Source organism: Vipera berus (assembly GCF_964194415.1).
Source record: "Vipera berus genome assembly, chromosome: 3".
In the NCBI taxonomy this organism is placed as follows: domain Eukaryota; kingdom Metazoa; phylum Chordata; class Lepidosauria; order Squamata; family Viperidae; genus Vipera; species Vipera berus.
In genome coordinates, this window is record NC_138204.1 from 175,416,918 (window position 1) to 175,430,510 (window position 13,593).

General features: G+C 36.4%; 1 protein-coding gene across 1 annotated transcript in view; it reads left to right on the plus strand.

The window, feature by feature from the left end:
* Positions 1-371: 371 nt before the first annotated feature.
* Positions 372-13,593, plus strand: part of SNTG1 (syntrophin gamma 1) — a gene marked incomplete at both ends in the record, with an annotated part of 104,956 nt that continues 91,734 nt past the window's right edge. The window contains 6 exons of the mRNA XM_081324678.1: positions 372-398; positions 3,562-3,696; positions 8,634-8,690; positions 11,385-11,442; positions 12,169-12,212; positions 12,314-12,355. Coding sequence (XP_081180804.1) covers positions 372-398; positions 3,562-3,696; positions 8,634-8,690; positions 11,385-11,442; positions 12,169-12,212; positions 12,314-12,355 — 363 coding nt within the window. The remainder of the gene's footprint in view (positions 399-3,561; positions 3,697-8,633; positions 8,691-11,384; positions 11,443-12,168; positions 12,213-12,313; positions 12,356-13,593) is intronic.

Sequence of the window (13,593 nt, forward strand, 5' to 3'; positions counted from 1 at the left end):
ATTCTTTTTGTATTTTTGTTGATTGTATTGTTTATGTTATGTCTTGTTTTTTATATGCATTTTTTTTGTTTAAATATATGTTTTCATAAAAGCAATAAAAAAAGAAGAAGCTTCTTCAATTCTGAATGAGCTTCTTGGATGAGAAGTGAAATGTTTTCAAAGAAAAAACGAAGAAAGTCCAGCTGCCTTTTGAAAAACATCTTTGGGACAAACATGACCTGGAATATTGAGAATAGGCATTTAGCGAGTATTTAATGAATAACTATTGGGATACCTCAAATTTGGGCATCTTTCACCTTTGCTATTTTTTTTCTGTAATGAAATATCTTTTTTCCCTTCTTTTAGACAATTATCTCTTGGTGCCATAGCACATGGATTTCAGGACTGCGTGTGAAGAGGTAGTGCAATTTTTTCTAACTTAAGTATGCACAAATGTGCTTATTTTGTTTATTCTCATGATGAATATTGTGTGGATTATATGAATTATTAAATGGAGGTTTGCATATTTAAAGATAAAGCAAAACTTTATCAGCTTCACAGCCAGGGCAAGGACAGGCGGCTTCTTCCTTTCTTCAAATGTTTTTGTGTTTACAAAACAAGCTTCACACAAATGTAAAGATGATTTTAATAGGGAAATACTTCACTTAATATCATAACTACCGCTATAAACATGCATATATAAGAAAACAATGAACCATAAAAAACTGTTTATGTGTTCATGGACACATTTATGCATGCATTCTTTTTATCCCTTTTAATTCCATGCTGACCATTGGACTATGAATGTGGTATGCAAAGCCTTTATTTTTCATTTTATTTACCTAGCTTTTTCTACATTTGTCTCCTAATCTTCCACTTCCTTCATTTTCCATAATCTAGCATCATTAAGCACTAATTATAAATAATGCTAGAAAATAAAAAAGTGTTAAGTATAATAATGAATTTATTAGCATTAACCCCAAACAAAAGAATATAAGCTTTAATTTATATGAGGCTCATCTGTCAGTTCCCTCTATGGGGAATTGAACTCATGGGTCATTGCTCTGTTCATGTGATTATATACAGTGCATTAGTTTTAGATGGTCTGTATGCTCTGGAGCTCAGGGGTGTTAGTGGAAGAAACATATAGAGGCCACTTTTAAAATATTCTACATAGCATACTTTTTTCCCTTAAACTTTCAGACCAGAGGTACAGGTATTAGGTCATGCTCTTATGTATGAGGTACGTGTAGAGAGAAATCCATTTTGATCTCCCATAAAGAACAGAACTCATAAAACCTTATACATGAGGACATGATGTAATACAACTTCCATATCTCTCTACTTTAAGAGTGTAAGAAAAAGGAAGTGTTATAATGGATAAATTTGAATAAGAATGGAATAAGATGATTAGAAACTATTCAGATAATTGCAAACAGTTTTGAATAAGCAAGCTACCATAAAAGGTGAAAAGAGACAAAAGCCCTGGATGTGTTCTTCTAAACATCTCTGAAGTAGTGTGTATTGCAATGTTTGAAAAGCCAAAGTGGGATCAGAAATTGATGCTACTGATAATTAAATGTCAAGGTCAAACTTCATGATAATATATATCACCATGAATTATTGTAGATCTGAAATAAATTAGAATTCTATTCATTCTAAAAGCGAAAAGCTCTTATTTATATACCGTACTTCACTGCTTTTTAAAGTCAAAACTGGAATAATAGTTTAAGGATGTATTGTATAGCTGCAACTATTGTACTGTGAAATATACTACAGGGGTTCCTATCACTGAATTGTGTTTGTGTGCTTGCTGGGATGTGTTTCATTTTTGCTTTTCTCATGCTTGATTTCCTTATTCATTCTGAATAAGTTTTGCCTGTTTGCATCCCACTGCTCACTCTTATTTTAATTTCACTGTGGTGCTTAATTAGGCCTACTGTATAGTTAGATGTTATTTAATTCTTGCCCTTAGCTTTTTTCATCCAGCTTTTTAGGAGATTTTATAAGGTAATTAGCCAGGAGCGGAATATAGTCAAATAACACAACATAACTATATACATTTTTTCCCCAAGAAATGTTATCCCAGGAAACCATCAAATGAATTAGGAACTGTTCTTCCAGAATACAGATCAACACATGTGTGCTATCCAGCTAACCTTATTTGGTGGAGATTAATAGAATTAAAATGTCACTCTGTATTTGTTTTTCATCATTCCTGTTTTTCCTTTCTCCTGAAAACCATATTTATTCTCTAGATTGAAAACATAGCATTGATTCCAGGTCTGCACACAATGCTCAGATATGAGCTTGCTGGAATTGATGAAATTTAATACTTATTCTTAATATTTAATATTTATTTGCTAACATAATGACTGCATATTTCATAACAGCCCTCCTGTGGTATTGGACTACTTTTCCTAGTATTTAAAGCCAGACTGAAGGCTGGTCTGGTTGAGAAAGGGTACTAGAATATAGAATTAACTTAAAAGGCTTACAAAATTTGTTCCTTGTTTCAAGAAACAGTTAGTTTCCAATGGGATTTCCATAACTGGATGTGTATGCACTTGGCAATCCCCCAAAGAGGTTGTAGGATGTTGGGTATCTCTGTCTTGGATAATAAAATTTGGGGAATAACTGAACTAGAATAACTATCCATGTGTTAATACTACTTCAGAGATTCCAGAAAGGAAAAGGGGAATGAAGCCAGAGATCATTGCACCCTCCAAACATATAAATTGCCCATCTAGAAAATCTAACGTGTCTTTAAATTCCAATGAAAGGAAGGTAAACATCAGCAAAATAATTAGTCAACTTATTTTGGGGGAAAGTGATAGAAAAGTTTTGAAGTAAAAAGTCTATAACCTGTTGTAGGTTATACAACATTTCTAATAGCCATAGTGGCCTTGGTCTTTCCAGAATAGCTGTGGATTGATTTTAATTTATCAATAAATTCACAAATATAGGCTACAGGCTGAAGAGCACTTGTATTGAATTTGTTTCTGTACATTGAAGAGTTATTTACTGGATTATAATAATAAAACAGAATTATCATGACTGGAACCTTTAGTGTTTCTGTGATCCTAGTTAAGGTCTTGGTTGTTGAGTAATCCTAATATTGTTGATTAGATAAATCAAATGCTGTTACTTTAACGTAAAATTATCAGTTGAGTACTCTACCAAATAATGTGCAAGTTGTATTGTAATGTGCATATGTAGGATACTGAAACATTAGCCCTGCTATTTCAAAAGAGCTTTTTAGTTTATGATCACATTTTAGACATTTTAGTCCGTAATCCATTTACAAAGCCCAGATACATACAATATTTAAATGTTACTTAATGTCTGAGTTTCCAAATTTCTGTTAGTAATGTTTGCTATGCATGTTTCAGTATTTTTAGTTACTTCTGATAATTGGTGGAATTTTAATGGGTACATTTGAGGATCATTTGAGATCATTTATTTTATTGGTTTTCCTGAATATTCCAATTAAAAACTAAGGAAACTATTTTTGATCTTTTAGAATAAATAGTCTATAAACAATTTGAGAACTAAAAACTTTTTTTCTTCTGCCTTTTAAAGTCAAAGACAGGGATTTGTTTGCTACAGGATGGTAATCAGGAGCCTTTCAAAGTGCGGCTGCACTTAGCCAAAGACATTTTGACAATTCAAGAACAAGATGTCATCTGTGTGTCTGGTGAACCATTTTATTCTGGAGTAAGTAGCATGCTTTATAGTAGCTTCCAGATTAAATCTGTTATATATTTTGAACTTTCAGAGTTGTTTTTCCACAGAGAAATATCAAATGAAGTTATATGTGTGGAATTCAGAATGAATATTTTGTCTTAAAAAACAACAACACTCAGGGAGATAAATTAGGAAGACTTCATGTTTCTTTCTTCTGGAATAAGATCCCTTGATCTTTGGTTTCAGGCTTGCATCTGGCTTCCATTTTCAGTTCTGATTAACATCTTGTTCCATGACTTCTTCTTAATTTTATATTGTTCCCCCACAATCTGATGATTGCAGATAGTTAGTATAAAAATATATTCTTAGCATAGTGTCATTCAAAATAAGCCGTCATTTTAAGCACCTTTTGTAAGAATGAAATGGAGTAATTTTATTTTTTATTTATTTATTTTAATTCCATTTATATCCCGCCCTTCTCCGAAGACTCAGGGCGGCTTACAAGCTTAGCAGTAGCCTTCATTCTATGTATATGCCTGCTTATTAGGGCTTTCACACACACCCCCAAGCGGCATTATTACAAAGTCAGCTTAATTGCCCCCAACAATCTGGGTCCTCATTTTACCTACCTCGGAAGGATGGAAGGCTGAGTCAACCTTGAGCCTGGTGGGATGCGAACCTGCACTAATTGCAGGCAGCTGGTGTTACTTAAGGAGGCATTAGCCCACTGCTCCACCAAGGCAGTGGGATAATAGTTAATAATAACTTTGCTTTAAGGTTAAGAAGTCAGGGAAAATATTTTCTTAAGAATACACTGAACAGCACTAGATGATTGATTAAAATGTTGATTAAGCAAGTAAAGATAAATAAGGAGAATTTAGGAAGAGAATTCATGTCTTCTCAAGAATTATCCTATTAAATATATCAATAGAAGCCTTTTACCAAATTATATCTGATTTTACACATTAAAAGTTCCACAATTTTCTCTAATAAGCTAGAACATCTACTGGATATATTCTGTTGAACATTTATGAACACATTAACATTATGTGCAATTCATTACCTAATTTATATCCCTTAGATAATGGAATTTACTATTTTTATCAGAGAAATAGCTCTAGGATTTTCTTCCTCTGAAGCTTTTTTATATGTCCAAGGTAGGGGGAATAATTTTAAACTTCACCAATATACCTCTTCCAATGGCTTCCCAGTTTTGTTTTGTTTTGTTTTGTTTTGCTTTGCTTTTTTAAAAAATGAAGATAGGCTGGCACTACTCTCCAGCTGGAAAGTTCTTCATCATTCCATAAAGGACCAGTCTCTTAAGGAAAATCAGAAAAGGTGCTTTGGGTTCCCTTATCTAAAACAGAGAAATAAATACTATAACAAACTTGAAATACCAGGGATAGCACTCCCACCATGTAGCTTTTAATTTTGAAGGAGAAATTTCCTTAAAATAACACTCTGGATAGAAATGTATTGGGATATAAGAAGAACTGGAGAAAAGAACCAGCACACACAGAATTCCAAACAAAATCTACAATTTCAGTCTAACTAAACAAGTTACACAGATGCCAATAAGATCTTGGACCCAAAAATATAGGCAAACCTCACTGCAGTCAGGATGGTTCCAAATGAACCTTTTGCAGGAAGATGCTTAATTCAGCTAGTTTCCCCTTGTTTCTTCTTTAACTTTGTTTTCCTGTTGAGCTATAATGTAAAGGATGTGTAGAAATCCTGGCCTTTTGGGGGGGGGACATATTATTGTTTGAACAAATTGATCAAAACACTCAGTTTCGAATGTCTGAAAAAATAAACAAAACAAATCATGAATAATAAATAATAAACCTTTATTGTCAAAGTACATGTGTACATTGAGATTAGCTGACCCTCCCCCCGTGCTCTCTCCCCCCAACACACAGTGACAACAAACCCTCCATCCTACCACACCATGTGAACCAACTACATCACACACCGGCCTCCCAAGTCAATTCTGCATAGGTTCACAGAGATTATGTCCCATTTAAAAGCCTAACAGCCCATGGATAAAAGCTATTTTTCAGCCTGTTGGTACGGCTGGCTATACTCCTATATCTCCTACCGGATGGTAGGAGAGTAAAGAGATACCGTCCAGGGTGTGAGTCATCCCTGAGAATCTTCCTCACCCTTCCAAGGCAGCGAGCCCTGGCAATGTCATCCAGTGGTGTCAGGGAACAGCCCACAATGTCTTGTGCTGTGCTCACTACCCTCTGTAATACTTTCCTGTCTGCGGCTGTCAGACCAGCATACCAAACCACAATACCATACGAGTGTATGAAATAGGCTGTTGTGCCAAATCAAAATATTGAATTTGTCACATCTCTTTATAATATTTCTTTTCTTTAGCATAAGGTAAAGGTAAAGGTTCCCCCGCACATGCGTGTTAGTCGTTTCCGACTCTAGGGGCCGGTGCTCATCTCCGTTTCAAAGCCAAAGAGCCAGCGCTTGTCCGAGGACGTCTCCGTGGTCATGTGGCCGGCATGACTAGCACGGAACACTGTTACCTTCCCACCTTAGTGGTCCCTATTTTTCTACTTGCATTTTTATGTGCTTTCGAACTGCTAGGTGGGCAGAAGCTGGGACGAGTAACAGGCGCTCACTCTGCTACGCGGCACTCGGGATTTGATCCACCAAACTGCCGACCTTCTGATCGACAAGCTCAGTGTCCTAACCCACTGAGCAACCGCGTCTTTAGCATAGGATCCTAAAAAAACACAATATTCACCCTTATTCATCTTTGTTACCTACGCAACCCCTGCCATTTGACAACAGATTATTACCAAATACCAAATTATTCAGTAGAGTGAAAGCTAAAAAGTAACTGTGAAGAGTTCCTGAAAGACTTTTAACTGGGTGCATGGTCAACCAAATAACATTATCTATGACTGTTTAAATAAGTCTAAAGTGATACATGTTGGGGTATAAATCTTGACTTTATATATGCACTTCATATTTGTCTCTAACTATCCATGAAAAATAATATAATTCTGATGTGAAAAAATCCCTTTTGAATCATGGTGGAGAGGTCATTGAAGATATGATCTAAATGTATGACAAGTACAAAAAAGGCAAATCCATGCTAAGGATTATTAAGATTCAGACTGAAAATAGAACTGCCAGCATTGTATTGCCTCAATACAAGTCTCTAGATACACTCTGGTTGCTATGTTTGAAAAAAGGATATATAAGTGGAAGAAATACAGAACAGAAAAAAGGATATGTAAGTGGAAGAAATTCAGAACAGGAAAACAAAATGGTTAGGAAGCTTGAACCCTCATTATGAAAGCATTTGGGTCTCTTAACACAGAAAATTGTAGAAATAGTCAAAGCTATATAATACCATGGATACTATGAAGACAGTGAACAGATCCCTCAAAATGTTAGGAAGTGTGATTCAAGGAAGCTGCTGGCAAGATTTTAAAAAGATGTTTTACATTGTTCTCCATACAGAATATAATTAATCGGTGGTGATGGGTATTAATTTGGATAACTTTAAAGAGGATTATCTAAATTCACAGAATGCAGGTCTATCATCTTGAAGTGTATTATACTTGGACAGTGGCAAATTGTCTACAAATGCCTGCTACATGGGAACAATGTTAAAATGTAAGAGCTACTTTCTGTGATTTTGTTCAATTTCCTTTTAAAGCTTTCAATATTAATGGCCTCAAGTTAATTAATCCTGTATACAACTGATTGGCTCCTATAAGAAACAAAATGCTGAATTTATGCAGATTTTGGCCCAATGCAGCAAGGCTATTCATGGACTTTAATGCTGATTTTAAAAGAGATTGCCTTACATTGGTCAACTGAACATTTGAGAAGACCTAATGCCTAATCACGGAGATTTAGATATTGAAAAATGACTGCATATATATATTTGTGTTATGCTTTTATAGTTGAATCACTTAGAATTACAGAAAATAAAAAAAAATATCACTTAAGTACAGTAGTTCTCAGTTAATGAAACTGGAATTTCCATTGCTAAATGATGCAGTAGTAAAGCATGACATGATGTGACCACATTGCTTAGGGATGGTAATTCTGGTGCTTCCCATTGCTGCTGTTAAGCAAGGATCAGAGGTTATTTAGTGGGTATCTCCTGGCAAATTCCTGCTGCTTCCAACAGGCAAAGTCAGTGGGAAGCTGGTAGGAAATTAAAACTCCCAGACTGCTCACAAGCAGGCTGGTGGGCAGGTAAGTGGCTGCTGCTGCCTACAGGAGGGTATGAGAATGGCCAAGTGCTACAGTACAAGCATAGTGAAGCTTGGGGTGGCTGCTGTAACGTGTAGGGTGAGGGAGAGCCCAGCGGGTCACATGTGGGTGAGATAGGGTTGGTTGCTGCAGGGTGCAAGATGCTGGCATAGTGCAAGCATGGCAGGACTTGTGGCTACTGCAGAGTACATGAGAGTGCACAATGGGCCAGCGAGGCATGATGCAAGTGTGGCAGGACTCTGGGTGGCTGCTGCAGTATAGAGGAGGCTTATCCACATGATTCACAACCTTCTATGGTAGCTTCCCCATTGACTTTGCTTGTGGAAAACTAGCAGGGAAGATTTCTAATGGCAGTCACATGTCTGTGGAAACCTATGGGAACAAACTCACTGCAACTGTATGAGTGTAAGCTGGTTGCCAAGCACCCAGCTCTTCATCATATGAGAGAAGCTGGGATGGCTGGAACTTTGAGGGCAAGTCACAAGTATTACACTACCACACTGTCATAATTTCGAACTGTCACTGAAAAAGTGGCCATTAAACCGAGGACTACCTATCACCACTTTAGGTAAATATGTTTTGCAATATTATATGTGACAATACATATTTGAAATTCAAAACTCCAGAATGGTTATATAGCACAAAGCCAAAAAAAGTCAATGCAGTGTGATTGTGGTTGTTTTTAAGGAAATGTTTAAATCTGATTTATTTTTCAGGAAAGAACTGTAACAATTAGAAGACAAACTGTAGGAGGATTTGGATTAAGTATAAAGGTAGTATAATATTCTTCCTATTGCTATATATATATGTGTGTGTCTGTGTGTGTATCAAGTATGGATTTTATCTTTTAAGGTAAAGGTAAAGGTTCCCCCGCACGTGCGTGCTAGTCGTTCCCGACTCTAGGGGCCGGTGCTCATCTCCGTTTCAAAGCCGAAGAGCCAGCGCTTGTCCGAGGACGTCTCCGTGATCATGTGGCCGGCATGACTAGACGCCAAAGGCGCACGGAACGCTGTTACCTTCCCACCGTAGCGGTCCCTATTTTTCTACTTGCATTTTTACGTGCTTTCGAACTGCTAGGTTGGCAGAAGCTGGGACGAGTAACAGGCGCTCACTCTGCTACGCGGCACTCGGGATTCGACCCGCCAAACTGCCGACCTTCCGATCGACAAGCTCAGCATCCTAACCCACTGAGCCACCGCGTCCCTTCACCGCGTCCCTTATCTTTTAGGGAATATATTTAATAAGATCAGTGGGTTGCCATTGTATTGTATTCTTTGTCCATTTATTGAATCATGAAAGCTTTTATTAGAGATTTATTTACTTTTACAATTCTGTAGACAGTCACTCAAACTGTGATCTTAAGTGGCACTTAAAATGGGTATTAATAGAATATGAATTAAAATAGCTGTCACATTACAGCCAATGAATAAATCTACAATTTTGCATTATTCCAAATTTGTTTGCTAATAAGACTGAAAATGTTATTTTGGTATTATCAATTTTGCTATAAGTAGATATGTTAAATTATCCAATTATCTTAGAAATGATAAGATAGAAAATATGTTGAGAATACCATACTGAAATATGAGGCAATGGGCATTCCCTTATTCCATTATTATATTAAAAAATGTATGTTATAGAGTGCTGCCCAAAATTGCATTTTACTGTCCTTTCATGCAGTGAGAGATAAATAAAAATCATGAATATATTGTCCCCTGAAATAATTGCATAAAGCCTGAAATAGAAAATATATAAACAGTTTGCTCTCAAATGCTTTTGATATCCATCTTACTTTACTAAAAAGTTGCAATCAAAACATCAATATTTACTGATGGTTTTTTTTAGCAAATTAGGAAATTAACTTTTGTAGTTTCTGCTTCTTGAGTTCTTCTAATCATTTTCCTCTATTATATTTTTCAAACCTAAATGTGTGATATGAATGGCCGACTATCACAAAATGGAAGCTAAGGGTCCGAGATGCAAAAGATTTGTCTTACCTTTGTCACTTTTTGGAACTGGCCATGATTCTGAAGCCTTATTTTTTAGGGGTTACCTTTGTTTGTTTAATCCAGCAACAAGAAATGGCAAGCAACTCCTCTTTTGTCTGCATTCCATGTCAGACAATCACACTGGTGACATCACAAAGAGCTGGTCTCCATGCATTCAGGGTAATTCTCTGCAGCAGGGAGCTTTGTGTATGGATGAGTGCTTTTACCATCAGAGTTCCAATTCACATTGTAATAATAAGGCTACTCCATGCAGATGACAGCATAAGGTTGTATCTGCATTTATACCATTACTATAATCAGAAGTAGGGAAGAGCTGTTTTCAGATCTTTTCATGTCACATCGAATGTACAAAGACAATGACCAAATGGGCTTATCTCATTAGCTTCTCCATTCTTCTTCCTCTCACGCTTCAGAATAACATTCCTCAACCCCCAGAAATGCATTATCTTCTTCCTGGCTTTAGAATTAACCTCAGTGACCCATTCTCTGAAGGCCTCCATCAAAATCTACCTTTTTTAAATTTAGAAACAGTTCATTTATTGCTGTCTTGATTGTTGCTTTGAGCTTCCGCTTAACTCACACTATCATTTTAAGATTCCATGTTATCAAAATTGGTTCAATCAAACTGTACCAGCACTAAATCTGTTTTTCTAAAGAGGTAAATAATGTTCATTTTCAGAGCCATCTCTAACACAAATTCCCATGAATATTTATTGTAGGTTTGATTGTATATTGCATACAATGCACACAGAATAATTTTATTTTTACACATTAAAAATCTCAAACAGCCAATCAATATTTAAATAAAAATATTTTTTAAAAAAATAACCCCCAAAGTTCTGATGCTTGAATAGTGAATTTTGGTGTAGAAAAGCCAAAGAAGACTGTTTAAAAAAATAAATTAATTTATACTTTCAAAGCCTTCTTCCTTCTTTCCCTCCTGGCAACATAAACCAATGGACTGTTTAAAAAGTAGAGAAATGTGCCTTCAGATTATTTTGCTTTTCCTTTGTTTTTTTACCCCTCAGTGTGAAACAGTCATTTGTTAACTATCTTTGAATTCTTATTTTATTTTATGCCAGATTTTCTTTTCATTTTCTTACTAACCTTTGTGCATATAAGAATGGAAAACAGAAAATCAAAAGTAACCAGGGAATTAGGCCCATTTGCTTTTCACGAAGTGGGTTTGATGGCATAATACTATGAGAAATATGGGAAAACGTGTAATGAATTTGTAATTCCTTTGTCAATAATTTGTTCTTTTTTATATATGCAGAACATCACGATATTGCCAGGATTTTTTTTCCTCCTTGACAAAAGGACTGATTGCATTCATGTGGTCATTAGCAAAAAGAATGATGAAACTGTTATTTTATTCATTTCACATTTTTTTAAAAAAAACCTAAAGCTAAAGAAATGTAGTATTTATAAGTGAAGTTTGATCTCTTTATTTGATAGGGAGGAGCAGAGCATAATATTCCTGTGGTTGTTTCCAAAATTTCCAAAGAACAACGAAGTAAGTTGTTACTCAGTTTGTTTAATAAAATTAACTGTGCGTTTCTTTTTTGGGGGGGAGGGAGAAATTTCATTACAAACGTGAGCACAATATACTTAATATTTACTATGCACCAAGTGACTCAGAATACTAACAAGGACTAAGAGCAGTAGAATTCAAAAAAGAAAACAGTAAAAGCATCTATATAATATGCTGGTTCAGCTCCTGGAAACGAACTAGATGAACACCTGAATCCCATCAGATCAGACATTATTTAATTGCTGGGATGTGGGGCATCTGAAGTCTTTGCAGATTTGTAGGTTAGACAGAGATAATTGGAGACAGTCCCCTTTTTTTTCTTTGTGAACCTATACGCTAAGATTTTTCTTTTAGATTTTTAGAGAAACCAATTAAGGCACTCTGGCAGTGGTGGGATTCAGCTAGTTCACACCACTTCGGCAGAACCGGTAGCTAATTTTTTTGTTGCCCAGGCCCAGAATGGACTTCCAGAAGCAGCATCCACACAGAGAACCAGTTGTTCACATGTTTGAATCCCACCACTGCACTCTGGGTATGGGATAAACCTGCAGTTTATTTTTCAATTATTTTTTATTGTTCTATTTATGTATTGCCCCACTGATACTGCTAGTGGAAAATTATAGAGAAGGCTGAAATGAAAAACGCCCTTCCTTCCTTCCTTCCCTCCCTCCCTCCCTCCCACCCTCCCTCGTCCTTTCTTTCTTTCAGCGGAACTCTCAGGCCTACTGTTCATAGGAGATGCAATTCTACAGGTAGGTAAACAAGTTCTCTTTTAGTCACATCCTATACATTTATTTTTCCTGCATGAAAAGTCGAAGACCCTTTCCTCAAATTATTATTTCTTCCTCAACAGATTAATGGAATTAACGTAAGAAAATGCAGGCATGAAGAAGTGGTGAGCTTTTATAACCTTTTATAACCCATTCCGGTTTCTAATGTAAATTGACGTCGCTGCACTTTTATTAGTTGTTCATTATGCTCCCACATAATTTAACTCTATTTTACTCTGAAGTTGTTAAATGATTATATCTGGATAGTGTACCTTCTTCATTGATGTGACATCACTCATATTGTATTAGGATTTTGTGATTCAATTTTTTTCTGGAGTTATTTTGTATGCACAAAGTTTTGGGGAAACACTGACTTTTGCAAAGTGTGTTCTCCCCCATTAAAAAAATATAGAAATGGAAATAGTTTGTTGAACATATTTTATTTTCAATCCTCTAGGAAGAGGGGGGAAATGGCATTTTTCTGTCACCTGTAACAGTTGAGACTACTTCCTTTTGCCTACTTTGAGAATCTCTTTATGTAGGCCTGGAATATTGTAAGACAAAACTAGACTTTCTCATATAGGTCTCGCTTTAATAAAACAAATGAAGTGTCACTTGCAGGATAGCAATTTATTTTGAAGGATTTTTTAGATGTTATTTTAAACCTTCAGGCTTTACAAGGACATTTAAAATATTTTCTCATGCTTTATCTTCAGAAGATACAAGATAAAAGGGTCAGAGAGACAAGACAAAATCAAGATGAAGAATACACAGTTTTCAACAGATAAAATACATATAAAATCACAAGCTTGGTGTGAAGATTTTGTTTGTGCATCTCATTATAACTATTATTTGAACTGGAAGTAAAATTCTCACTTGTGTCAATAGGAATTTTACTTCAATGTAAATAGTTGGTATGGAAGTCTGGGTCTGGTCTAGTTTGGTACCATAATGGGAGATAAAATGTTAAAGTCTCTCTTATCCCACCAAATTACTGATTCAGGTCAGATTACCGTATATACTGGGGTATAAGCCGAATTTTTCAGCCCACTTTTTGGGCTGAAAAATTCCACTTCGGCTTATACTCCAGTCAACAAAAAAACTTACCGAGGACTTGTGCGCGGCCGAGGCTTTGGTGCTTCCGGGATCGCGCACACCTCTCCCAAGCCACCGCCGTCCGGAGACCTGCCGAAGTTTGGGGAGGTTTGGGGAGGTGCGCGCGCACCTCCCCAAACCTCCCCAAACGTCGGCAGGTCTCCGGACCTCCGCGCCCTGCCTGCCTGCTTCTTTCCGCTGCAGAAAGAAGCAGGCAGGCAGGGCGCGGAGGTCCGGAGAACTGCCGACGTTTGGGGAGGTTTGGGCA